Source organism: Esox lucius, chromosome 15 (genome assembly GCF_011004845.1).
Source record: "Esox lucius isolate fEsoLuc1 chromosome 15, fEsoLuc1.pri, whole genome shotgun sequence".
NCBI classification, from domain to species: domain Eukaryota; kingdom Metazoa; phylum Chordata; class Actinopteri; order Esociformes; family Esocidae; genus Esox; species Esox lucius.
Genome location: NC_047583.1, coordinates 5,901,755 through 5,927,500, shown reverse-complemented (window position 1 = coordinate 5,927,500; position 25,746 = coordinate 5,901,755). Strand labels below are relative to the sequence as shown.

The following is a 25,746-nucleotide window of genomic DNA, read 5'->3' as shown; positions in this document are numbered from 1 at the left end:
AAAATAAAACTAGAATATCCGCAATGAGAGACTACACCTTAACTCCTCCTGAAAACCCATAGGAGGAACATCACCAGAAAGCTGGTCCCTATAAACCAAAGGGTTTGAAGGAAGTGAGACACCCAAGTCACAAACATACCTTGCCGCCAATGATCACCGTCCGAGGAACAAAGGGTGCGTTTGGGTTCTTCTTGATGCCTTTTTGTGACAGAAACACACAAAATGTCCTCAAATTTAAGCGCCATCTGTTTACAAAGGAATTCACGCTTCTAACTCGGGCTTGTCGTCATATTTGATCGGCAACCTCCACCAAGGTACTGATAAAGTAAGACCCAAATGGCAACCTGTTTACTAGACGGCACACTGCAGAGCCCCATGCCCTGGTGCGAAGTAGTGCATAATAATAGGGAACAAGGTTTCATTCAGGATGCGACCCAGAACAGCACATACGGTTGTACATGGTGATGACGTGGAGGCAGTTGAGCAGCTGCCGCTTGTACTCATGAATCCTCTTGACGTGGACATCAAACATGGAGGACGGGTTGATCTTCACCTTGTACTCGTTCTCCAGGTACTGGGAAAACTTCTCCTTGTTATCCTGAGGACAGAAAACACACGGAACGCACACGGAAATCAGTGGTGAAAACGGTGTGCGCTCTCCAAATACGCACACACATGCACTGACTCCGAGGCCACTGGATTGCGGTTTTAAATGAGGACATGACACTCCTAACAATGGGACAGGACGTCGGGCGGTGCCAACGCTACGTCAGAAGGGAGAGGTAGGCCTGATCAGAGACCTGGCAGGGTGTTACCAGGACAACCATTTCCCAGACTACAGGCAAGGGCACGCCACATTGACAGGCAGAAGGGGAGTGAGAGCGCAGAAGAGGCAGAAAAGATTGGGCATTGGCGGTTAAGACCTTCAAAATGTCCTAGAAACGCATCATTGAGAGCATCTTGATGGTTGTGCATCTCTGTTTTGCAGGGTAACATCACTGTCTGTGATCACAAGACAGTTGTGTTTATGGAAACTGACATGGTAGCCTTCAGGTAGGATTGTTGCCATGTTAGCGTTGCCAGAAATACTTAGATTTTTGATTTTCAGCCATTTTGGCTTACTGGTAAAAAGCAGGGAAAGAGAGCAGAGTTAACTGAAAGAGTATTGAGGAGAATGCCACTGTTGCAGAAGTGTACCAGACACGTCCTGACGGTTGGACCCAATCTTAAAGACTTTTAAAATAAGACACTGAGGCAGATAGACATGCGTTTGAATGCCACAACACAAAAATTGGGTGAATATGAACAATGTTGCCCCTTTTTTGCTCAGGTCCCTGCCTTTGAAACAGCCAGAAGTACAAGTTCTGGCATGTGTTTGTTCACTTGCCCTTACCTGCTTGACTTTACAGACATCTCTAATGAAAGCATCATCATCCACCAGCTTGTTGAGCTTCTTTAACTGACTGAGGTCTTTCACATATTCCTCACCGATGGCCTAGAAACATGTAAACAAATTAACTAGACAAAATTGTCTAGAAACTGGCCTTCAAAATCAAAGAGACAGTAAAATGCCAATGTCAGAGAGTAGATAGGCATGGTTCCTATACAAAGAGTAAACGTAAAAATTGCCAAAGTTGCCGATCAAACCTCAGCGATGAGCTCAGCCAAACCCGGATTACAAAGGAGGAGCCAGCGTCTAGGAGTGATCCCATTGGTCTTGTTCTGGAACTTCTTGGGTTCTAATTCATGGAAGTCTCGGAACCTTTCAAAGCAAAGGAATACAAGTTGTACAACATGAGGAGTTACTGAATGGGCAGACCCTGCTACAGTCCAAGTTGAGACAGTTGGTTCATGTCTGGTCGGGCAGACGTAACAAAAACCAGAACCAACGAGAAACCAATTTTTATCACTGGAAACAACCTCTCCGTTTAACTCATTTTTCAAGTGTCTTATAGGTTTGTGCGTCCTGAAAACAACCTAACGAGGCCTCATCTTACACTTCTGTTTTGATGATGTTGGAGTGTATCTCAGCAACTCCATTGACAGCATGGGATCCTACAATGCACAGGTGGGCCATGTTGATCCGCTTTCCTCCGTCCTCCTCGACCAGGGACATTCTACGTAACCGATCCAGGTCCCCTGGGAACAGAGCTGCAATCTCCTGGAATACAACAGAATGTATAGCAACCTGAGAAACACACAACTGGTGTCAATTCACACATCGTCGTCCAGTGTCCGAAGAATGTGGATTAAGGCTACAGATTTTAAACGTGGCGTTCCAATGTTAGATAAACAATGACACTTCACCTTTCCATGCCTCCAAGTTGTCTGGCAAAAGTTTAAATGACCCAAACTTTTGAGCCATCAATACATTTCTACATCCAGACATGGTTGGTCACGTAGAAGATCTATTGAACATCTCATACATACATCCAGGTGGACCTGGTTGATTCTGTAGATGATCTGCAGATGTCTGGGCAGCAGGGTCTCCAGAAGCTCCACAGGCCAACGTTCCAGAGCCTCAGGTAGCACCGTGTGGTTGGTGTATGCAAAGGTCCGTTTGGTGATGGACCATGCCTGCGACGAGAGGAACGGGTTTGTTAACAAATTCCACACTGTCATTAAGTAGCACACAGATAGAAGTACATGTATGGGTATGAATACAGTTTTGATCCAACACACCGTGTCCCAGTGAAGTTTCTCTATGTCCACGAAGATCCTCATGAGCTCTGGAATGGCCATGGCAGGATGAGTGTCGTTCAATTGGATGGCCACCTGTCAACACGACCAATCACCTGTCAACACGACCAATCACCTTTCAACACGACCAATGAAGCAAAGCCGTCAATAAACCGACCCATCCAAATAATCAGCCTATCGTAAGACACTTCGTGATTACATCGTCTAATCAATAAATAACTGACTTTCTCTGGGAAGTTTTCAAAGGAAACACGGCCAGTGGAGGCCCTCTTCGAGGTCTTGAAGCGTCGGATGATGTCCTGCAGGGTGGCCGCCACAACAAAGTACTCCTGCTTTAGACGCAGCTCCTTCCCCTCAAAGAACTACAGGTAGAGGAGCAATTGGGAATTTAAGTTAAAAGAAATGAATGCATGTTTGTGTACAGGTTTTACCATCCTTGTGAGGTTAAGGGCTACAGAAATGTAAATAGATTTTGGTCGCCCCCAAAAAAAAACAAGTGTGTGTGCGCATATGTGTGAGTGCGTGCGCGCCACGTCCGCAATTCCACCTAGGTGGCCAACATGGAGCTTACATTATCGTTGGGGTAGAGCACACGAGAAATATTCTCTGCCAGATTCCTGTCCAGGACAGCTTGGATATAATCTCCAACATTGACTAGGATGAGAACACAGAATTAGAAATTAGATAGAATCCAGGCCTTTGTGATTCTAACTTGAGTGTGTTGAGCTTATTGTACACAGACAAACATAACAGTCCCCCACACTCTGGGTTATGTGCTCCCATAAATGAAGATGCCGGCAGAATTAAAAAGATGATCAGCCTGGGTTGTTTCATCAGACAGAAGGTCACCCCTGAACACGGCCCCAGTCTGGGTACTCACAGTCCTTCAGGTTGAAGTCGTTGGGAGCGCGTGCAGACCACAGCCTCATGGTGTTCACCGTGTTGTTCATATACCCGGGGATGGGCGTGTCATATGGCATGGCCAGCACCACCTGGAGAAAACGGCCAAGACACGGGGGGGGGATTAACAAACGGGCTATTAACATCTATTCATGAAAATGTGGGACGATCGCAAACGGATAAAGCTCAAGTTGCTATGACGATCCATCGGGTGGCGCAGCAGTCTACACTTTTGTAGTGCCAAGCTGTCCACCAGAGTCTAGGTTTGAGTCTTAACAGGGCTGCTGACTGAGGTGGGGCCCGGGAGCTCCACGGATGCGTATTGGTTAAGCATCGCCACGGTAGGGGTGGCTTCGTCAGCAGGGGATTGAGTCATCACGCTCTAGCAACTGCCTCAGGTGGGTTAATAAATGAATTAAAATCAAAATATAATTTAGCAAGGTTGACTGAGGTAACCTCCCTGCACGTACAAATCCAGATGTTTTACTTCACAACAATATTTCCGTATTTCGTTCATTAATCCACTGAATTCAATCGCTCTAAAACATCATGTCCACAGTCAAGTTGCCATAACACAAGCATCACATTGTATTAAGAAATCAGAGACCAACAATTATCTGAGGACTAATGAAAACTAACAAAAACATGTCTACCTGTGTATCCACCCACTTGGACCCATCTTTAGACTCATCCACTCTGCCATAGAAGTGTACTGGCAGCATGAACTCCGGGCGGGCCTTCTCCCAGGGGTTACCATGACGCAGCCAGTCGTCTGCTTCCTCCACCTAGGATGAAGCCAATCACATGTTCACATTCTGTAGGTTTTCCTGTGGATGTCAATGACAAAGTGAAAAGTAAATATGGAATTGGGTCCATTATAGCCTGGGGGCAGATTGCGCCGCTCTTTGTCTAGTCAGTATCGATGGCATGACAAGGAGTATGGCAAGCACAAGCAGGGTAGCAAATGTTTGAAAAGGTGGTCCTGATAATATTCCAGCCTAAGCAAAAACACACATTAACAATATAGGGAATAAAAAATGTGTCAGATAGGAAATATCTACTGAACTCCTGACTAACAGACTCGACAGCGGAGTTCCTCGTAGTGAAGGTTATTGCATGTTTCAGATGTGCCATGTGTCCAACCCACATATGGTCCCCAGAATACATAAGACCAAGGTCACTTCTGAATAGGAACCACCTTCAATCTGTGGAACCATTAACATACTTGCTTCCACCAATTTTCATTGTTGTGTGGGTAGAATGCACTGGGCGTTTCATCATGGAGTCCGTGTGGGAGGAGCCCACAGCAGCGTTGCAGTGCAGGTTGGGTGGGGAGATCGTGACCTGCCACACTGTCACGTACCTGGCTTTAGGATTAGGGAAGTACCAGACACCCATCAAACAGCAAGCTTCAGGCTGCCTGCACATGGGCAGGACTGGTACTTCCGTGATTCTTCGATTTGTTCCACCGTGCCAGACAAGCGCAGTCAAGACTGATGAATCATGGGAAACCCGTCTGCAGTGTTGTTCACTTAAAGGGAACAGAGTTGCTGCAGTGTGCCTCTATCGCTCAGTTGCCGAGGTGAATCAGTTCCTTTGTCAAGACATCACCCTTGTTCCCTTTATAGTACACAACATTGAGCAATGATCAGGGTTAAAACCAAGTGCACTGCATAGATAAAAGGGTGCATTTGGGACACGCAGTCAGAGCCTGTCGCAATAGGCGGGGGCAGGCTTAGAAGTTGAGAAATCCATTATGGGTCTGATAACAACGTGCACACAACAGATGCATTCATATTTGGGCTTTGTGTTTGCAGTGCCGAAAGTGCAATGACCCTTGGAACGCTGAACTCGTTTTTCCCTCAGTCATTCATTGACGTGGTGACGTGAGGCATGCATTCAACACGTCCTGCTCACTGCAAATGCTGCCTTTGTCCTGCAAATAATTCAGTCCCTAAGGTGGTTCTTCTTGAAACGCGCCTACATTTTGGTTTGTCTCATCGGGTGAGAAAGTTAGGGGAATCTGTGGAAAGTCAATAAACCAATACTTAAAAGGGTATTCGGAGCATGTATTACTCTCAGATTAACCACTGTAGATGCTGTGTTTTCTTACCTGCCAACCTTCCTTGATCTTCTGATTGAAGATCCCATACTCGTAACGGATGCCGTAACCGTACGCCGCCAGACCAAGGGTAGCCATGGAGTCCAGGAAACACGCTAGGCGGGCAGAAAGCCACCATGTCAATCAATAATCCAATGTCAATAGAGGGATGGTGAGGCGGGGTCATGAGGTCAAACGTCTGCTTGGAGCATCTTGCCAACTGCCATGGTCACTGCCATGACGACCAGCCTAGGATCAGGCGCAACCGTCCAAGGGCTTGACTTGGAAGAATCGGGTTCTAGAATGGACATCGCCGCTTAATCGGCAAGGAAGAATTTAGTTTAACGGTCCATAACCTGTGTATTCTGTTTGCAAAATTCAACCTGAAATAACTTTAAGGCATCCACCCCTTTTAATTGGTGGGTTGGACTTACAACCTCTATGGTAATTAGGAAGGAGGGATCATCCAGGGAATCATACTAACACTGACTTTACAAGAAGGCCTCAACACCCCTCACTACAACCAACATTATAATGGCACAAGCACACTGAGGCGGCATCTTCCAACTCAGTGGCTGTACATCACGTTGTCTCACACGCAACCGCTTTCAGCCAATCAGCATTCAACTGTTCGACGGTCCTGCAAGACAACAAATAAAACCACCTAACGTGGTGGCTGTGGCTTAGACAATAGCGCAACTGAAAGACTAAGATATTTTCCTCATGTCCAACTGCAACAAACAATAAGGGGTGTAACAAAGCGTGTCTGTGGGTCATCCACTTCCAAGTGCTGGTTAACATGCCATTTTGGCTGGCAGACTGGATTCATGTGGTTTTCCCATCAAGCTCACGCTGAGTAGCCAAACACTGATCGTTGCAAAATGGAAAATCAGAAATGGTGCATTTTTCCAATAAAAATCCAAGGGGGATGTTTGTCCTGCATAGCATATTTCTAAACATTCCAAAACATTACATGCTGCTCGACGTGCAACGGATGTCTATTAAATCTGAAAACCAAACGTCAACTAAAAGTTTGTTTTCACACAGGGAATAGAGCCTTTGACTAACTGAAAAGCTCAGACGAGGCCGGATCGATGGGAACGGAGCAGGAATTTGAGTGCGTCCTGATCTGATAGACATATAGGCCAGGTGTCTCTGTAAAGCACTTTATAAATACATCTGATTGATCTGATAGACATAAACAACAGGAAGCGACGCCACATTCGCAACAAGCCCCCCCCCCCCCCCCGGTTCACAGAGGTGCCGCTGTGTACCTCACCTGCCAGCCGGCCCAAGCCTCCGTTACCCAGTCCAGCATCCTCCTCCATCTCTTCCAGATCCTCCATGTCCAAACCCAGCTGCAACAGGACAAAAAAAAAAGAAATCAGAAAGTCAATTAGGAATGTTCATATCAAAGGGCCGTCCCATATTACAGCACAGAAATACATTTGAGTTAATTCGTCATTGGGGACCTACATACAATATTTGAGAGGAATAGGCCTTTTGTGTACATAGAGAAAGTCTTAGATCTTTGAGTTCAGCTCATGATAAATGGGGGCAAAAACAAAAGTGTGGCGTTTATAAATTTTGTTCAGTGTATAATGTTATAGTCAGGCATCACCTCCACTGTATGACTATGTGACTAGTGTTGCAAAGCCCACGCTATAAATAAGCGTCTGGGACCTCCCATTTTCATCTGAATGTACAATGTTGTTTATATGTGCATCTGTATCTATTAGTGGAGTCACTATCGTAATTCAGTTAGGCATATAATTACAAGTTTGAAAGTGAGGCACACACAACGTTGTCCCCCATTTCAGAGACCGATTATGCTCGACAGCGCCACTTTCACAGCCAGTGGCCAAAAATACCAAAACGCCTCTTAAACAGTTTCTCCCTAAAGACACTAGTCTGCGACACCACCTGTCTGTACTTGCCTCTCAGCTCCATGACGTCCTCTTGGATCGAGATCTGCAGTCCCAGGTAATTGCCTGGTAGACTGTATACCAGGTTCCGTCTCAGCAGGCATACTTGAATACTTTAAGTCAAAACTGTAACTAGACCACTAATGAACCCAGTGTCATGTTGAAGACCAGGTGCAGATTTGTTTTTGTGTTTTAGGTGATTGTCAAAGACAACTTCCGCTGCCCGTGTCCATTTGAAACCAGAACAGCCCCGTTTTTCCTCTGGGATCTTTGCTTGTGCTTAGCTCCATTTCACAAGGCAAAACGTCCCTGTCAAAGGACAGGCAGACCCCAAGCATCCAACACAATGCTTAAAAGAAGTGTAGTATGGTTTTGGATTTACCCCCGAAAAACATTGCATTGAGGCAGCGCTTGCCAAATCGCACATTAGACTATACTTTGCTCATCAAAATGTGTGTGTTAATAAGGCTTGTTCCAATAAGGTATTATTAGGCCGTATTATGTGGCCCATTGCAAACAGGATACATATTTTGTAAATCTTGTGTCATCTCCTAACACGATCACAGCTAACACGATCTGTTATAGTTTTGAGAAGCCCTTTGGCCTCATGGTGAAATCTCTGAGCAGTTTCCTTCCCCTCAGAGTTGGGAGCATGGCTGATATTTTGTGTGTAAACCACAACAAAGACATATTCAATGTCTGCTTTTTAACCATCTTCCCGGGCGATGCCCTTTGCTGCAAGGCTTTTGTGAACCTCTCTGGAGTTTGTGGTTGAACTTCAACCAGCTGAGGCTCCTCACATATCAATGCATGTGTAGTACAGAGATGGGGTGGTCATTACAAAATTATCTTGACCACCGTTATTGCACATGGGATGAGCCCACATACCTCATTATGTAATTTCTTAAGCACAATCTTCTGAAACATTTGGGCATGCCATTTTAAATTAGCATCCATTCCTAAAAACAAAAACTCCACTTCTGACATCGTAGGGATACTGTTTGAAATAAGCAACAACAAAAAAATATATATTTTCCAATAACACAAGACACACTAAAAAAAAAGAAAGAAAGAAAAGAAAATACTTTCTGAAGCACTGGAGGGTTCCACCTCACCTGGTAGATGGCCTCATCGCAGGCATTCTGCAGTCCCAGGTTGATCATGGTGTTCTGAAGCGTTCTGCCCATGTAGAACTCCAGGGAGAGGTAGTACACCCGCTGGAACAGTGAAACGGGGCAAATATTCAGTGCTACCACATTGTAGCATGGTTGGCTACAGCTAGTTGGCACTGGGTTATATAAACAATAGTGGCACAGTGGCAAACACTGAATGCTCTAATCAGAACGGCAACTAGAGACCATAAGCGGGTGATTGTTCAGGGTTGCAGCTCACTAATTTCGGCACAATTGGCCCATCTGATCCTCTGCCATTTTTTAAACGACCAATCTGATTGGTCCAACGACCAATCAGTGACAGAATATCAGAATTGGGCTGTAGCCTAGAACCCCAAGATGATCGAATACACCGCTAGGCTAGGGAAGTAGACCATGGAACGCGCAGAACTATTTATTACAACAATAGCCCATGTAGCCTAAATATAAAAGTTCTCAGAGTACGGGAACCGACTAAGGTTGTGAGACCTTAGTGTCACAAACCATAATGAATAAGACCAAATGAAAATTCTAGGTCGGCACTCGGTGGTAACTTATGCCCTGGCACCGTGTTCATTTTAGGAATTAACGCAAATTTAGGTAGAAGGTAGAAAATAAATCTATTCTTGATTAGCAATGCTACTCTTGATTATCGGGACCATTGCGACAGAATGAGTAAAGTCTGGACTGCAACTACAGCAGTTTTGTCACGTTTAAAAAATAAAAAATAAACACTGCCAAAGGTGATGAGGAAGGTTCTCTCTATGAGACATATGACTAAAATGAGCAGAAGATTGTAAAACCAATAAGGACGGGGCTGGTGTCTGATACTGAAATAAACTTGGACAGGACAAAAACAGGTGGCCAGGAATCATTCAAGCAAAATGTGCGTAATATTTGAAAAGGCAGAAAACTTTATAATCAAACAAACTTACCTTGGGGTCGGTTTCATAGTAGAACTGTTGCGTTCTGATCCATCTACCCACCAGGTGATCTCGAACTGTGTGCGCAAGGGCGAAGTAATAATCTCGTGGCGTTGCTACGTTTCTGTCTTTGACCAATGTAAAGTGGAGATGTCGGTTAAAACCTTTCTTCAACTCCGCGACGTTCTCAACGCCGACTATTCCCCGGATACTGATCTGTTTGCGTTTCTCCTGGTCAGTTAGAGGTGCCGCCATAATGTTCACGAAACTGTCACTGTCAGTCTTCAACTTCAGCTCTGAAGTGGAGAAGTGAATTTTGGGTTGTGGCATTTCTGCATTCTCTGTCTCCTCCTTTCGGTCCTCTCTAATATCTATTGGTGTATTCAGAAAGAGGTGTGTCGTCCAACCTATTTCTCTAGTCGAGGGAAGTGCGAATTTTACACACACATCCAACAAAAAAAATTGTCAATCATTTCGACATGTAGCCAGTGAAACTTAGCGGTGTACAGTTTATATACAAAAATCTTATTCAATTAAATTGGGCTACTCTGATGCCATAACAACAAAATGCCATGTCTTGGAAATTCTAATGAGACATTCCACGACACCTTCCACTGTCGCTTGCATACAGTATGTATTCAAACATCCAGGGGTGTACAATTAGGTGGGGGACGAGGGGGTCATGACCCCCACCAATATTACAGACAGGTCAATGTAACCCCCATGGAAAGAGTGAAAATCCTGGGATCCGTTGACCCTGACCCCAATAAACAATACAAACCTACACTGTTGCAACCCTCACATAGACATATTTAGTAGTCACCTTTCACTGAAGTAACAGGAAAGTATTTTGTTAAGTTTGTTCCAGCTTTCACGCAGATTTGGCCCATTCTTTTAGGCAGATGTGCTCTAGATTTTTTTGGATGACACTTGTGGACCAGAGTTTTTGAATTAATCCACATATTCTCAATGGGATTGAAATCTGGAGTTTCACGTTATGTTCTTGTGCCACGTCTATGATGCTTTGGTCTTGGAGCTTCGAATAATTTTCATACTGAAAGGTGAATTTCCTCTCAATTTTCTTTTTCTTTGCATATTGAAAAGGGTACTTTTGCATTATTTTACTGTATTTTCCTCCATCCATTTTCCCTTCAATTTTAACAAGGTGCCCTGCTGATGAGAAACATCCCCACAGCATGATGCTACCACCACCATACGTCACCGTCAAAATGGTTTGTCTTGAGGCATGAGTAGTGTTAGGTTTGCACCACACATAATGCTTTCAGATTTTGGACAAATAGCTCTATCTTGTCTTCAACTGATCACAAAAATGTTGCCCACTTTCCACTTAATCTATGAATCCATAAAGCCATAGAACACAGCTAAAGGACCTCGCATGATGGAGCAGAGTCACCCAACCTCTCAACTTTGTGTCTTACAGATTGCAGGAGAGAAAAATATCTTAGGCAGGGAAAACTGTTTGTGGACACTTATTATTTATTGAATAATCACAGATACAGAAAACACAAAACATGTCAGTAATAATAGCAACACTACTGTACCAATGATAATAATAATATAACTTTGTGTAAATACACAGTAGGTATCAGATCTAAGAAATTAGTTTACATATAAATTAGAACCAATGTTTAACAACATTCCACCTTTTATACCTGCTAAGCAGAGCATACATTTATTACTTTGGATTTCAGACAACGGTGACAGACGCATGCGCTGCACGCGGAGCGTATGAAATCAACGGCCAAAGCTGTCGCCCAGCGACTGTGTGACATTTCTAGAATGATACATTATAGTGTGACAGTTATATAGATCGTAGTTAAGTTGATGGACCACAGGATTCACTTTGTATTTCTGCTCTAAATAATTTTTCAGTTCAGAATCTTTTCAATAGGCACCGTATGAATTAAATTAAAGTAGTTCAATACACCTGATTCAGATATTAAATAAATTAATATGACAGATAACACCAATAGCTCAACATCATACTTCCACTATGACTAAATTAGTCTATATTTGGTTGAATCAAATATCAATTTAGTCAAAAAAATTTATAAAACTTTTTTAAGGATGATAATTTAATTTGGATCCTGGAATAGTTATAACATTGGGATAATGACCATCTGTACTAATCTGGATCCTGGAAGTTATAAACTTGGGATAATGACTATCTGTATTGATTTGGGTTGGATTAGAGATTATCTCCTGTGTCTGTATTTTCTGTCTGATGCTCTCACTCTCCCTCCCTCTCTTCTTTCTTTCTGTCTGTCTTTCATCCTTCTGTCTGTCTGTCTGTCTGCCTTTTGCCCTTCTTTCTGTCAGTATTACTGGTCTCTCCCTTCTTTCTGCCTGTCTGTCTACCTGCCTCTTAAAGATGGTCTATTCAACTCATTGTATTGAGCTGGATGTTATGGTTCTAGACTAGGCTTAATCTGTCTGCGAAGGGTCAACTTCACCTTATTCCTACAGTATGAATGAGGATGTTACTCAGTCGAAGGGACAACTTCACCTTACTCCAACAGTATTAATGAGGATGTTACTCAGTCGAAGGGACAACTTCACCTTACTCCAACAGTATTAATGAGGATGTTACTCAGTCGAAGGGACAACTTCACCTTACTCCAACAGTATTAATGAGGATGTTACTCAGTTGAAGGGACAACTTCACCCTACTCCAACAGTATTAATGAGGATGTTACTCAGTCGAAGGGCCAACTTCACCCTACTCCAACAGTATTAATGAGGATGTTACTCAGTCGAAGGACCAACTTCACCTTACTCCAACAGTATTAATGAGGATGTTACTCAGTCGAAGGATCAACTTCACCCTACTCCTACAGTATTAATGAGGATGTTACTCAGTCGAAGGGCCAACTTAGCCTTACTCCTACAGTATTAATGAGGATGTTCCTCAGTCAAGCAGCATGACCACACATATAGCAAAACATTTATTTTCAATCTCTTGTGTTCAAAGACCAGGCATCTTGTGTGATTTTTAGCCTTCTCTCAAGACCTGGGGTGGCATTGTACTGCCTCATTTATTGCCATGGACCTACTGCTCCAGACAGTCAAATATATCTCCATGCATAGACCTGCCATGTATAATTTGTTATGTTGCGAGTTTCCGTTCATTCGTCAATGCCATAAAAGCCCCAGTTCCTGGTTTTGCTGACATCTAGCTAACTGTACAGAGCAGCAAAACACACCAAACTATTTCACAGCTTTTAATCACATGAAACAGTACTGCTTGCAGACAACCATCTGTCATGTCATTTCATTGGACATTCCATTCATTGATGATCAACAGGAAAGTAAAACAAAAAAAATATGAACAAGAGTGGGGTTACAGGGCAAGTCCACGACAAAGATGCTGTCTGTCTAAAAATGTATAACGTACACATCTATCTAAATCCATCTCCTTCACACTAGCATTTTCATGAATAGTAAAAAAAAAAAAAGATTTGGATTCTAGTCCAAAATAGCGACCTGTTCACTACTATTGAGCACAGCCTTGTAGCCACTGATGGAATGCAGTCCAGTATGTAGGGCACCATTTTGGATTCACCCTAGAGTCACCTACAGTGAGAGCATTAGTACGCTGAATAGCACCTTATTCAGAATAGCCTGTAATGTACGAGTGTCATCTTTGTCACCATCATCATCAACCCCACCACGTTATTCTTCATACTGGTCACAGGCCTACTCAAAACAATAGCAGGAATAAAGCCTCATAACAGCAGCAACAATAACCACAATCAAAACAACAATAATAATAAATGCAATTTAAATATACCGCGTCTGGACAGTGGCCAGTGGATGCATCCTAAATGACCCACCCACGGCCCACATAGTGCACTATTCACCAGGGCCGATACATACTATATAAGGAATAGGGCGCAGTTTGGAACACAGGACCCAACATACATTTGTTCAGCTTCTCCGTACATTACTGAAAGCTGCGCCATGGAGGAACGCATGGCTGCACTATTCTAAACGGAACTCCCTACATTGCTTTCAGTAGTGCGCATCATTGGACACGGGGTGTCAGCTAAAGAAACAGAGGCCCGCTTAGTACGAGTACTGGGACTCCAACGGAACAAGTCCACTCTGCAGTGAGTCACAAATGATGGATAATGTTGAGGTCGACACAAGCAGAGCCACTGGTTAGCATCTCATTTACATACTATGACAGCAACACAGGGAAAAGTTAGTTCACTTCCTGTCCGGGGTCACTGCGTCTGCCAACTGGCACGCCCCCCCCCGAGGTCCATGACGAACCTGCATGTCCGCAACGATGGCAGTGCATTATGTTGAGAATGGGGCACCATTTGGGACGATGTTATAGCCCTGCCGTTCTCCCACACTCCCCCAGGCTGCCATGAAAGGCAATTCACCTCTGTTGGTCTTATATGGTACAGTACCATGTTTTGTGGATTCTGTTGAAATGTTGAGTTGTGTGTGTATTTGGGTTTGTATGTTTGTGTGTGCCTTTCACAAAGATCTAAAACAAGACCTAAAACCTCTAGAGTATGGTGATGAGTAGTGGTCTTCTTGGATTGGTTGGTTTCATGACATGGTTTCATTTATGTTAAGATAGAAAGCTAATCCAGAGTTCCATTGATAGAGTTCCATTCTGAGCTGCGAGCCATGGTTACTAAGCATTATGTAAATATGTCTGTTTATTAAGAATATTTTGTAATTGTTGAGAGGCTATGGGTCAGGTTGTCCAGAGATCTGTAGAGGTCAAGGCTATGGGTCAGCTTGTCTGAAGATCTGTAGAGGTCAAGGCTATGGGTCAGGTTGTCCAGACATCTGTAGAGGTCAAGGCTATGGGTCAGGTTGTCCAGAGATCTGTTGAGGTCAAGGCCATGGGTCAGGTTGTCCAGACATCTGTTGAGGTCAGGGCTATGGGTCAGGTTGTCCAGAGATCTGTTGAGGTCAAGGCTATGGGTCAGGTTGTCCAGACATCTGTAGAGGTCAAGGCTATGGGTCAGGTTGTCCAGAGATCTGTTGAGGTCAAGGCTATGGGTCAGGTTGTCCAGACATCTGTAGAGGTCAGGGCTATGGGTCAGGTTGTCCAGACATCTGTTGAGGTCAAGCTAATGGATCAGGTTGTCCAATGATCTGTAGAGATCCACTGCATTGACTTATGTCAGACACTGACATCGCTCCAGCTCCAATCCAACGATAGTGGATTTGATTGAGAGGCAACGGTTGCCTTATCTGACCTAAGACAACCAGGCTGGTTGGTCTGGAGAGCCAGGGGCTGGGGTGTACAAGGCTGTGACAGCAATGATATAGAGCTCTACTTCTGGCACAAGTCCGGTTAAAATGCACTATGAGGAATATGTTTGGAACGCATGCCTGTAGAGCCCTGAAGGTGAGCTCCCTTCCAGCCTAATGTCCTCGCTAGCATCCCAAATGGCACCCTATTCCCCATGAAGTGCACTACTTTTGACCAGAGCCCAGTAAAGGAACCAGGGTTTTACTATATAGGGAATAAGGTGACATTCTGGACGTTGCCCCCTTGTCCACTCCTGCATCACGGCAGTGCTGAGTCAACTTCTTAACACTCTGCGCCCTGCAGGTCGGCTTCCCCCGGGGTATAGAAGTCAGGGATGGGCAGGCCCGTGTGAAGGGTCATCTACAGAAAGAAGGACAAACAGCATCAGCAGCCTTTTCCACACCCGTCCCCCCAGTTCATTGTCCTAACAGCAAGGAACTGTACTCCTGAGAGCAGACTATAGAACTGTGTTATAATGTCATTGCAGGTATTGCCCAATGTTGACCAGTAGGCGGAGCTGCTGCACGAGAAATTGACAGCTAATGCATCACTTCTGCTGCTGTCACCAAAGCATTAGCAAGCGCTCCATTAGCATCGTCAGTAAAAATTCATATAGAAAGATGTTCACAGGTATGACTCATTTCATTATATTGCGCCATTGAAATTAGATGTTTTTTTCAGAGCCCCCTCTTTTCAGGAGGTGCTACCTGGTAGGTTTAATGGTGTTTTCATGTTGGGGCGGCCTGGTAGGTCTAATGGTGTTTTTATGTAGTGGCTACCTGGTTGGTGTAATGTGCTCTCTATGTTAGCGTTACCTGGTTGGTGTAATGGTGTTTCTATGTTGGGGTTACCTGGTTGGTTCCATGTTAGGGTTACCTGGTTAATGTAATGATGTTTCTATGTTGGGGTTACCTGGTTGGTTCTATGTTAGGGTTACCTGGTTAATGTAATGGTGTTTCTAAGTTGGGGTTATCTGGTTGGTTCTATGTTGGGGCTAACTGGTTAATGTAATGGTGTTTTAGTGTTTGGGCATGATTGGTGTTGTGGTACTTCTCAGTTGAGGCTACCTGGTAGGTGTAATGTTGCTTCGACATTTAGGAAACCTGGTAGGTGTAATTGTGTTTCTTTGTTGCGGCTACCTGGCTGGTGTTGTGGTGCTTCTATTTTCTTATTTTACCTGCAGCCTCACACATTGTTTCTACGTTGGAGCTAAAACATTGTATGATGGGACAATAACATTCTTTATACATTAAGTTCCTAACATTGTCTCTAAACTGGGACTATAATGTTGGTTGTTCATTTGGACTAAGGTTTTTATGTTGGTACTATAACATTCTTTCTGTATTTGAGTTATACCATTGCTTCAGCATTGTGGCTATAATGTTGTTTCTACGGTGGGGATATACCATTGTTTCTAAGTTACCTGTACGTTGCGGTTGAGGCTGACGGCAGGGTAGTAGAGTCCCTCAATGCCATCAAAGGCCACAGGTCCCTGTTGCTCATCGTTGATCAGGAACATGAGGATCCCTCTGGTGAAGTCTAACAACACTCCCACTGTAGCACCTTTACTGATGCCCCCATCCGCCCTGAGCAGAAACACACAGAAACACGGAGGGATAAAGGTCAAACAGAAACACACAGAAACACGGAGGGATAAAGGTCAAACAGAAACTCACAGAAACACGGAGGGATAAAGGTCAAACATAAACACACAGAAACATGGAGGGATAAAGGTCAAACAGAAACACACAGAAATATGGAGTGTTGAAGGTCAAACAGAGACACACAGGGACAAGGTAAATCAAATCGAACAATGTGAGCAAAATTATACACACATAGGTTTGCGCACCAAGATATTAAATTAATATTATCTATGTGTATTGAACAGATCCAGCAATACATTTCCCATTTGGGGATCACTTAACATCAGATTCAGATTACTTTACTGGGATGAAATACACTTTGTAGATACCGTCAGAGCAGTATAGTTGTACAGCCATTCAGTAATCACAGCACAATGCGGATGATGAAATACACTTTGGTTCAGTATTAATGATAACAGTAATAATGAAGTTAACCTAAGGAGTACACCAGTCATGTAATCCCTCCCATTTGATCTTTGACATACTAAGTACTGTATTTGTATACCAGGTGATGTAATGCGTGAGTTGATTACACAAGTGCTGTACGCAGAGCAGAGACACTGATTCACTGCAGAGCACATTGTACCAAAGACTGAAGAGGCCAATCCATACTGAGTAGTGCAGAGGTTGTTGTGTATGGAACCAGGTGAGTTTGTATACCAGCTGACACCCCTTTGTTAGTATGGGTATTAATGTTCATAGAACAGGTTATGTACCAGGGGACCTACCTGTTGGTGTGTGAGGTGTTGGATATAGAACCAGGTGTGTTTGTGTACCAGGTTACCTACCCGTTAGTGTGTGAGTTGTGTATAGAACCAGGTGTGTATATGCGCCAAGTGACCTACCTGTTAGTATGTGAGTTGTTGTGCATGAACCAGGAACGGTTGTTGTCCACATACATAGCCCACGCCTTGTCATCCTTTCCCAGCATCACATCCTTTAGGACATCGCCCCGAGCAACCCCAAACGCAGGGTCTGGGTGGTTGTCGTAGCGATCCACGGTGACCTCCCAGTAGTGCACACCGCGGGACAAGCCAGAGTTACCCATAACTACCCTGTCGTCATAGCTACTGCACGTCACCGTCAGGTTGTCATTGGACAGGATGATGTCAGGGTGGGCCGATGTCGGGTCAAAGGTGAACCAGGCAACTGTAGGAAGTAGACACGCACACACAGAAAACACACAAAGACAGGTTAGATACTGATTCGTTTTCCCATTTCAGAAATTGTCAGTGTTTTTGTGACCCATTTTGCTTCCCCAATTTCACCGCATCTTTATTTAACTTTCGTGGTATCCAATTTTTAGACCAACTCCCAATGGTCCCTTGACCAATCGAGACATGCTTCCTGTGTCAGAGGAAACACCTGTTTGACTTCCCCTCAGTTCACTTGCAGGTGTCTAACCCGCCACAAGAAGTCGCTAGAGCGTGATAAGGAATCACCCACGGTCCACACCCCCCCTTAACCTGGACGGTGCCGGGCCAATTGTGCACTGCCTGTTGGAGCTACTGGTCACAGCCTGTAATCGAACCAGGTTTTAGTGACACCACAGCACTTTGAAGAAGCACCTTAGCGCGCGCACTGTGCCACTGAGGAGGCCCCAGGTGACTTCAGTATGAGCATTTTGAAATGTACACAGGATGTGATGCTAGAAGGGGATCTCGGTGGCATGAACTGAGGTGGGGTTACTGCGACTGACGTAGCCTGGCCCCCTGTCTGGAGGGACCAGATCCATATGTGTTGGCAAAACAGCACAAAGAGATCTGAGTCCAGGCTACAGTTGCGCAATGCATTATCAGCACAAACAGACATTAAACACTTGAGTTGTGTCCCAGAGTGTTACCAGAATACGTGACTTACTGTATGTGTTATATGCTATGTGATATGGTACAGGCAAGTCACATATCTGGAAAATACTGTCAAATGTTATAACACGTACCTTACAATACTACGAATACCTTACTACATTAGATACTAAAGGAGAGGGCAGTTTGCTATCGTTGGGAGGGTTCTATGGGCTTGCTACTGTTACCATAGTAATAGGAACATCCGAATGTGAATGTTTCCATGGGAACATATCATAAGTAAAACAAAATGTTTTATTGGAGGTTCACAGTGACACGAGAATAACTAAAGCCCCAGATGGCTAGCAAACTGCCCACCCTTCGGTTTTCAAGTGAATGATTGGTTGCTGTGATGACTGGCAATGACTATGTTAGGAGTGAAGCTGAGCAGAACGGAGGAGGTATTCAGCAATGAGAGGGCTAAGACGTGTTTGACCCATCCATACCTGTGGCTAGCGATTGCATATCACATGGGGAGTGTCCAGCTGCAATGTGAAATGCATAGAGAGCAAGAGAGAAAGAGGGAGAAAGGAGAGAGATTAAGAGAGAGTGAAATAGAGAAAGACAGAAAGAATGAGAGAAAATAAAAGGGAGACCGCAAGAGAATGAGTGAGTGTAAAAGCAGCGTGTATCAATTAGAGGGTGTCGGGGAAGAGAAGATAAAGAGAGAGAGAGCAGTGGACATCAGTATGTGTGGGAGGTGGAGAGTGTTGAAGAGAGAAAGAAAGTGAGAAAGGGTTGAGAAAATAGAGGGAGAGAGCCATATAAAAGCAGTGTGTGTAGGAGGTGAAGCGGGTGGAGGAGAGAAATGGTGAGAACGAAAGGGAGAAAGAAAGCAATAGGTAGCAGAGTGTGTGGGTGGAGATGGGGTGGGGGTGGAAGAGAGGGTAACAGCAGTGTTGAGTTGATCAGGGAAGCTTTTTCTTTTAAGTGGGTATTTTATTATCAGAGAGAATATTCAATCGTATTCCATCTGTCCTGGGGATTGTCCTTCCAACCAACACCAGGAACTACATTGATTTGTCTTCCCCCCAAAAAATATTTCTATATATTTCAGACTGGAAAATTACAAAGAGATTCAAGGTATGAAAGCAATAGAATCTTTCTGCACCTGTCTGAACTGTAAATAAAATCAAAAGACAAGATTTGAGTGGAGGGAAACTTGAAAAAGGACCGCCAGTCCAAAATAATTTCACACAGGTAGCGGGAGCTGTCTAGAGTCTCCCTGTTCTTTTCAGTTGTCATATTATTGGGAAAAATATTCAATATTCCCTCTTAGGATCGGAGGCACAGCTAGTCCTGAGCTTCATGGTGGGGGAAGCAGGAGTTGTCTGGAGCCGCATCAATCGCCATACGCCTCTATGGGCTTTGGCTCCACTGATGAGTGACAGTCTTCCTTGACTTTTGGTCTGCCTCCCAGTTGGTCTGTCTGCCTGCCTGCCTGCCTGTCTGCCTGCCTGCTCGTCCGTTCATCTGTCTGTCTCGGTGTGGAGCAGCATACATAATGGAAAAGCAGCAGGTGGCAGGTGAAAGCGTGGGTTGGAATATATAGTACTTATTACTGTATAACCCTGTCAATATATAAAATATTCTATATGGTCTTATTTAAAATACTATTGGTGTTTATCATGCACTTATCTACAGTACATATAAAGCACTTTATATAATCTTATTATATCCAAATTGTTTATGTCAAGTACTTTATATAGTCTTATTCTAAACTTATGTATATATAAAGTACTTATATAATCTTATTATATACCTGTCTATGAATGCTGATTGGCTGATAACCTTGGTATATCAGATTTTGTATACCAGATGGTTAGAATCCAAAATGGCTTCTCGGAGGTTTGTGTTTATTGTCAATATAGCACGCCTAAGCGCCGTGTCCAGGCACCCTGCGATGCATTGAGCCTAAAAACAGCTCTTAGACGTGACATATTGGCCACACACCACTTCCCCTCTTGCCTTATTGCTTACATATGCTACAGAACGAAAGAACAAAAATAACTAGGAATTAGTTGGTTGTGGTGCGTGGCCTATTTAACACGACTAAGGGCTGTATCCAAGCACTCCCCGGCGGCCCTAAGCCGGGGTACATTGGCCATGAACCATGTCCCTGCAGGCCGTACATCTGCCTGCCTACAATGTGTCTGACAGCCTGGTGGTCCAATCTGTTGCTGCTAACCCCTTTCTATCATTTTGTTTCTCAGAGCCAGTTCCACAGCCGGATTTGTCTCCCCCCCCCCTCTGAACAGGGAATGATTATGACCAGGGACACCTGCCGGGAGACACCGGTTACCTGGTGGAACAGCGAAGTAAGTCCCTGGCCGTTGAGCAGGGAGGGGTTTTAATACCCCCCCCCCCGATGAGGGCGGCACAAAATTCTGGGATGTGTCAGTGAATTGCTCCCCTGGGACATACGGTTCTCTGAGGTGACAGGGCCTGGGGGTGGGAATCGCCCTCTAAGTGGCCTAACTTCTGTTCAGTCCCACTACAGAAGTGCAAGTGTGTCGGACTTACTTTCGGACGTCTGCATGACCAGCGTCTTGCTGTACTGTCCCAGTCCGCTGGCGTTGAAGGCCTTCACCCTGGACATGTAGGTGCTGTTGTAATGGAGCCCGTCCACCGTGCAGATCATCTCGGTTCCCACGTACACTTCCTGTCGGGAACGTGAGAACTTCCTGTCACGCCGTTTCAGAAAACCAGACACTGGGTAACAGCATTCTATGTGTTAAAAGGTACATTTAGAATGTAAATGGTGATGGCTGTTTGTCACAGCAAGGTTGTAGAAAACACTATATTCTAAGGCATGGCTTTAATGTGGCGTGGTTTGGCAGTGGGGAGATAGCTCTACCCGAGACCGGTACAACCTAATGTTTGCCCTGTGACCAATGACCATGAGGATATCCACTCTGTCCATTGGTTAACATGTACGCTTGCTCAAAACATAATGTGATACTGTAAGAGTGAAAATTGTAAACGCTGTTCGCTAGCTAACAGAAGGAGGGCTGCTCTATGCTCTACCTCTCTATCTAAAATTAGATAATGGCCCATTTAGATATTTAGTACCGCTTAGGGGGGGGGTGCAATTCCGAGAGAGAGAAACAAAGAAATAAGGAGGTAAAGAAACTGAGGGAAATAAGGAGGTAAAGAAACAGAGGGAAATAAGGAGGTAAAGAAACGGAGGGAAATAAGGAGGTAAAGAAACTGAGGGAAATAAGGAGGTAAAGAAACTGAGGGAAATAAGGAGGTAAAGAAACTGAGGGAAATAAGGAGGTAAAGAAACGGAGGGAAATAAGGAGGTAAAGAAACAGAGGGAAATAAGGAGGTAAAGAAACTGAGGGAAATAAGGAGGTAAAGAAACTGAGGGAAATAAGGAGGTAAAGAAACTGAGGGAAATAAGGAGGTAAAGAAACTGAGGGAAATAAGGAGGTAAAGAAACTGAGGGAAATAAGGAGGTAAAGAAACAGAGAGAAATAAGGAAGTAAAGAAACTGAGGGAAATAAGGAGGTAAAGAAACGGTGGGAAATAAGGAGGTAAAGAAACTGAGGGATATAAGGAGGGAAAGAAACTGAGGGGAAATAAGGAGGGAAAGAAAGGGAGGGAAATATGGAGGGAACGTGGGTACACCTGAACGTGGCAGCGTGGGTGAAGCACCAGCAGTCCACACTAAGGGGTATTAATAGCAACAGAAATACAATACATCCCAAAAAATATTTATAAAAGAACACATATTATATTGCGTTTTATAAAACCTAACAGTGGTCAACTTTTTGAAGTTCAGCTATATTGATATGTAATATTTCTTAACTACAAACAGTATCTGTGGACATCTCATGATTACGGAAACATGGAATATAGGTCTTAAAAAACACATTGATGAAGTAGTTCAGTGCAGATTCTAATCTAGAAGAAATTTCATGAGGAAATGTCATGAAAATAAATAATGTGTTCAGTGTCATTTTTGTGGGAATGAGACAGGTGTGTTCTGCATATGTGTAAATGTATCACATGGCCATATCTACCTACATCTGTCTATACACAATTGCAGCCTCACAGTAAACTGGAATGCCAGGAGCCAGAATGTCTTCAAGCTGCATTTGACTCTGACACGAAGACAGAATTTACAGTTTGGACCAGAACTCCATCTAATTAAGACCTAACGAGTTGGATTTGTGCATCTGTTGCTGGCTGTTAGTAAATGAGCCCCTCTGCTACAGAAGGTCTTGATTACAACTGCAAAAACATGTCATACACACAGCCGAAGTCAGTCGACCCTTAAGAGTGTGTGTGTGTGTGTGTGTGTGAGGACAGTTAAGACTACAGTTTCACGTTGGCTACCCACAGTCAGAGAGCATTGATGCTGACGCAAAACAAGCTCCTCTCTAGTTTCAAATGGCACAGTTCCAATACACTCATTATCAGGACCCACCAAGTTCCTGTCAAAAAGGAATTCACTAGGCAGGGAACAGTGTGCCATTTGTGACACACACTTTCTCTAGTTAAGGTCCAGAATAGAAACACGTGATGGTCCCATTACAATCAGGTAGGGTGTTAATTATAGATGGAACATCTAATATACATAAATACTCCACTATACATAGATACACAAATATTTATATGTCAATACTGTAGATATCACTACTGTACATACCCCTACTATTCTATAGATACCCCTTATATACTGTAGATACCCCACTATACTATAGATACATCTACTATACTGTAGATACCCCACTATATTATAGATACACCTACTGTACTGTAGATACCCCACAATACTGTAGATACCCCACAATACTGTAGATACCCCACTATACTGTAGATACCCCTACTATAGATACCCCTACTATACTATAGATACCACTACTATTAAGACCTATATTACAAAAGGTATTGTTTAAGTACAATATGTAGCTGTTACTGTAATCCATGGGTCACAGTTAAAGGGGGGATAGATCTGTAGATAACACAGTGGAAGGGGGGATAGATCTGTAGATAACACAGTGGAAGTGGGGTATATATGTAGATAACACAGTGGAAGGGGGGATAGATCTGTAGATAACGCAGTGGAAGGGGGGATAGATCTGTAGATAACACAGTGGAAGGGGGGATAGATCTGTAGATAACACAGTGGAAGGGGAGATAGATCTGTAGATAACACAGTGGAAAGGGGGATAGATCTGTAGATAACACAATGGAAGGGGTGATAGATCTGTAGATAACACAGTGGAAGGGGGGATAGATCTGTAGATAACAGTGGAAGGGGGGATAGATCTGTAGATAACAGTGGAAAGGGGGATAGATCTGTAGATAACAGTGGAAGGGGGGATAGATCTGTAGATAACACAGTGGAAAGGGGGATAGATCTGTAGATAACACAGTGGAAAGGGGGATAGATCTGTAGATAACACAGTGGAAAGGGGGATAGATCTGTAGATAACACAATGGAAGGGGGGATAGATCTGTAGATAACACAGTGGAAGGGGGGATAGATCTGTAGATAACAGTGGAAGGGGGGATAGATCTGTAGATAACACAGTGGAAGGGGGGATAAATCTGTAGATAACAGTGGAAGGGGGGATAGATCTGTAGATAACAATGGAAGGGGGTATAGATCTGTAGATAACACAATGGAAGGGGGTATAGATCTGTATATAACAGTGGAAGGGGGGATAGATCTGTAGATAATAAAAACACTTCACACATGTGTGTTTGTTTATCTGTGTGTGTTTGTGTCTGTATGTGACGATCAAATCTGACATCTTCGCTACGGACTGGGCCTTTCTTCCTCACATTCATCAGATTTTCATCCACACACACACACGTACACACATGTACATGCAGACCCATATACACATCCCCCACCAGGGACTGTGAGACAGAGAGATTCAGTGACAATGTCTATCTGTCACATTCTCCTGATTGCTCTGCTGCCTGCTTGGCTCCCCATAAGGGAGTCTTTGTTCAGCACACAGTCCGCTCTATAGAGGTTCTGTTTGACAGTGAAGGTGAACAACACAACTAGAACAGTAACTCAAATCCTTTGAATGGGTAAGGTTTATATTGTGTGTTCTGAATGGGTTAGGTTTATATTGTTTGTTTGAGTCTGTGACTTAGGATATTATCCTTGTCTTAAAAAGCAGTTGCGGTGGAAATTCTGAGAATAGTCCGGTTGACATTAATGTACAGTAGACACCTAAATTGTCCCCATTCCCACTGAGAGGAAAACAAACACTGAAGCTAACTTGCTCCTACAAGATTGTGTTGCTTTTGACCAGGTTACCATGAGTGACCAGGACTGATCCAGAGGTCTGTGCAGCTGCAGTGTGGGTTTGAATCCAGCCCACTGCTCTTTCAGCAAAAACCCTCCTCAACCTGTCCCTCTTTTCTGTCCAATAAAGCACAAAAAATATCTTTACCATGGAGACACCCACCTCAAACTGTTGCACAGTTACCATGGAGACACGCTGTACTGTCCCATTGTTACCATGGAGACAGACACTGAACTGTCCTTAGTCACCATTGAAAAACACACCAAAAAACATGGAGACGGTCACCCTATGTTACCATGGAGACACACCTTTGTTACCAGGACACACACCATAGAGACACTCACCCTGAACTGTCCTCTGTTACCATGGAGAAACTCACCCTGAACTGTCCTCTGTTACCATGGAGACACTCACCCTGAACTGTCCTCCGTTACCATCGTCCAACTCCAGGATGTATCCATCTACAGCCACGGTGGAGAGAGGTGGCTGTTTCCATGACAATGTGGCACTGTTGTTGATGGTGCAGCACTCTTCCAGTTGGAGCATGGGGGCTGCCGGGACTGGGGGGGGGGGTAGTTAGAATACTAAACACACACACCTAATTCTGTATTTATTATAATAAACACTTCCCTAAACATGGAATTTAAATATTGATATTATGGAAACAATTGAAGCCGATTTGCCACCAGGCACAGAGTGAACATTTAATGTCCTATTCTCTCATCTCCCATCGTTTTCCCTGCTTTCTCCTGCTCCTCTAACCCCAACCCCAACCCTACCTTTCATCTGCACGAAGTCTAGTTGGTGTATGGTCTGTAACAGTGGTCCGCTGTCCAGGGTGAGGTCAAAGTCACTGGTCATCCTAGGGGTCAGAGTGCCCTTCCCCCACTGGCCCTCCGTCAGGTGTACCCGCCTGATCAGGGCATCTGAGATCTGGGGGGAAACCAGGGTCACATAGAGGGTCACACGGGGTCACATG

The 25,746-nt window shown here is 44.1% G+C and overlaps 2 protein-coding genes across 5 annotated transcripts in view; both read right to left on the bottom strand.

The window, feature by feature from the left end:
- The window catches only part of pygl (phosphorylase, glycogen, liver), a 13,096-nt gene extending 3,068 nt beyond the window's left edge, over positions 1 to 10,028 (bottom strand). The window contains exons 1-15 of the mRNA XM_010896297.4: positions 9,713 to 10,028; positions 8,742 to 8,843; positions 6,981 to 7,059; positions 5,714 to 5,817; positions 4,254 to 4,385; positions 3,581 to 3,692; positions 3,272 to 3,354; positions 2,925 to 3,062; positions 2,683 to 2,775; positions 2,431 to 2,577; positions 1,998 to 2,161; positions 1,648 to 1,762; positions 1,394 to 1,495; positions 451 to 598; positions 140 to 198 (exon numbers count right to left, since the gene is read on the bottom strand). Coding sequence (XP_010894599.1) covers positions 140 to 198; positions 451 to 598; positions 1,394 to 1,495; positions 1,648 to 1,762; positions 1,998 to 2,161; positions 2,431 to 2,577; positions 2,683 to 2,775; positions 2,925 to 3,062; positions 3,272 to 3,354; positions 3,581 to 3,692; positions 4,254 to 4,385; positions 5,714 to 5,817; positions 6,981 to 7,059; positions 8,742 to 8,843; positions 9,713 to 9,955 — 1,821 coding nt within the window. The 5' untranslated portion in view covers positions 9,956 to 10,028. The remainder of the gene's footprint in view (positions 1 to 139; positions 199 to 450; positions 599 to 1,393; positions 1,496 to 1,647; positions 1,763 to 1,997; positions 2,162 to 2,430; positions 2,578 to 2,682; positions 2,776 to 2,924; positions 3,063 to 3,271; positions 3,355 to 3,580; positions 3,693 to 4,253; positions 4,386 to 5,713; positions 5,818 to 6,980; positions 7,060 to 8,741; positions 8,844 to 9,712) is intronic.
- Positions 10,029 to 12,155: 2,127 nt separating this feature from the next.
- The window catches only part of trim9 (tripartite motif containing 9), a 43,100-nt gene continuing 29,509 nt past the window's right edge, over positions 12,156 to 25,746 (bottom strand). For 2 of the 4 annotated variants that reach the window (XM_010896298.4, XM_010896300.4), the window contains 7 exons: positions 25,547 to 25,700; positions 25,182 to 25,327; positions 21,013 to 21,151; positions 18,936 to 18,974; positions 17,491 to 17,794; positions 16,426 to 16,588; positions 12,156 to 15,362 (listed from right to left, as the gene is read on the bottom strand). In XM_010896298.4, the coding sequence (XP_010894600.1) occupies positions 15,285 to 15,362; positions 16,426 to 16,588; positions 17,491 to 17,794; positions 18,936 to 18,974; positions 21,013 to 21,151; positions 25,182 to 25,327; positions 25,547 to 25,700 (1,023 nt within the window). In that variant the 3' untranslated portion in view covers positions 12,156 to 15,284. The remainder of the gene's footprint in view (positions 15,363 to 16,425; positions 16,589 to 17,490; positions 17,795 to 18,935; positions 18,975 to 21,012; positions 21,152 to 25,181; positions 25,328 to 25,546; positions 25,701 to 25,746) is intronic. The other 2 variants (XM_010896299.4, XM_010896301.4) reach the window with 1 other exon arrangement.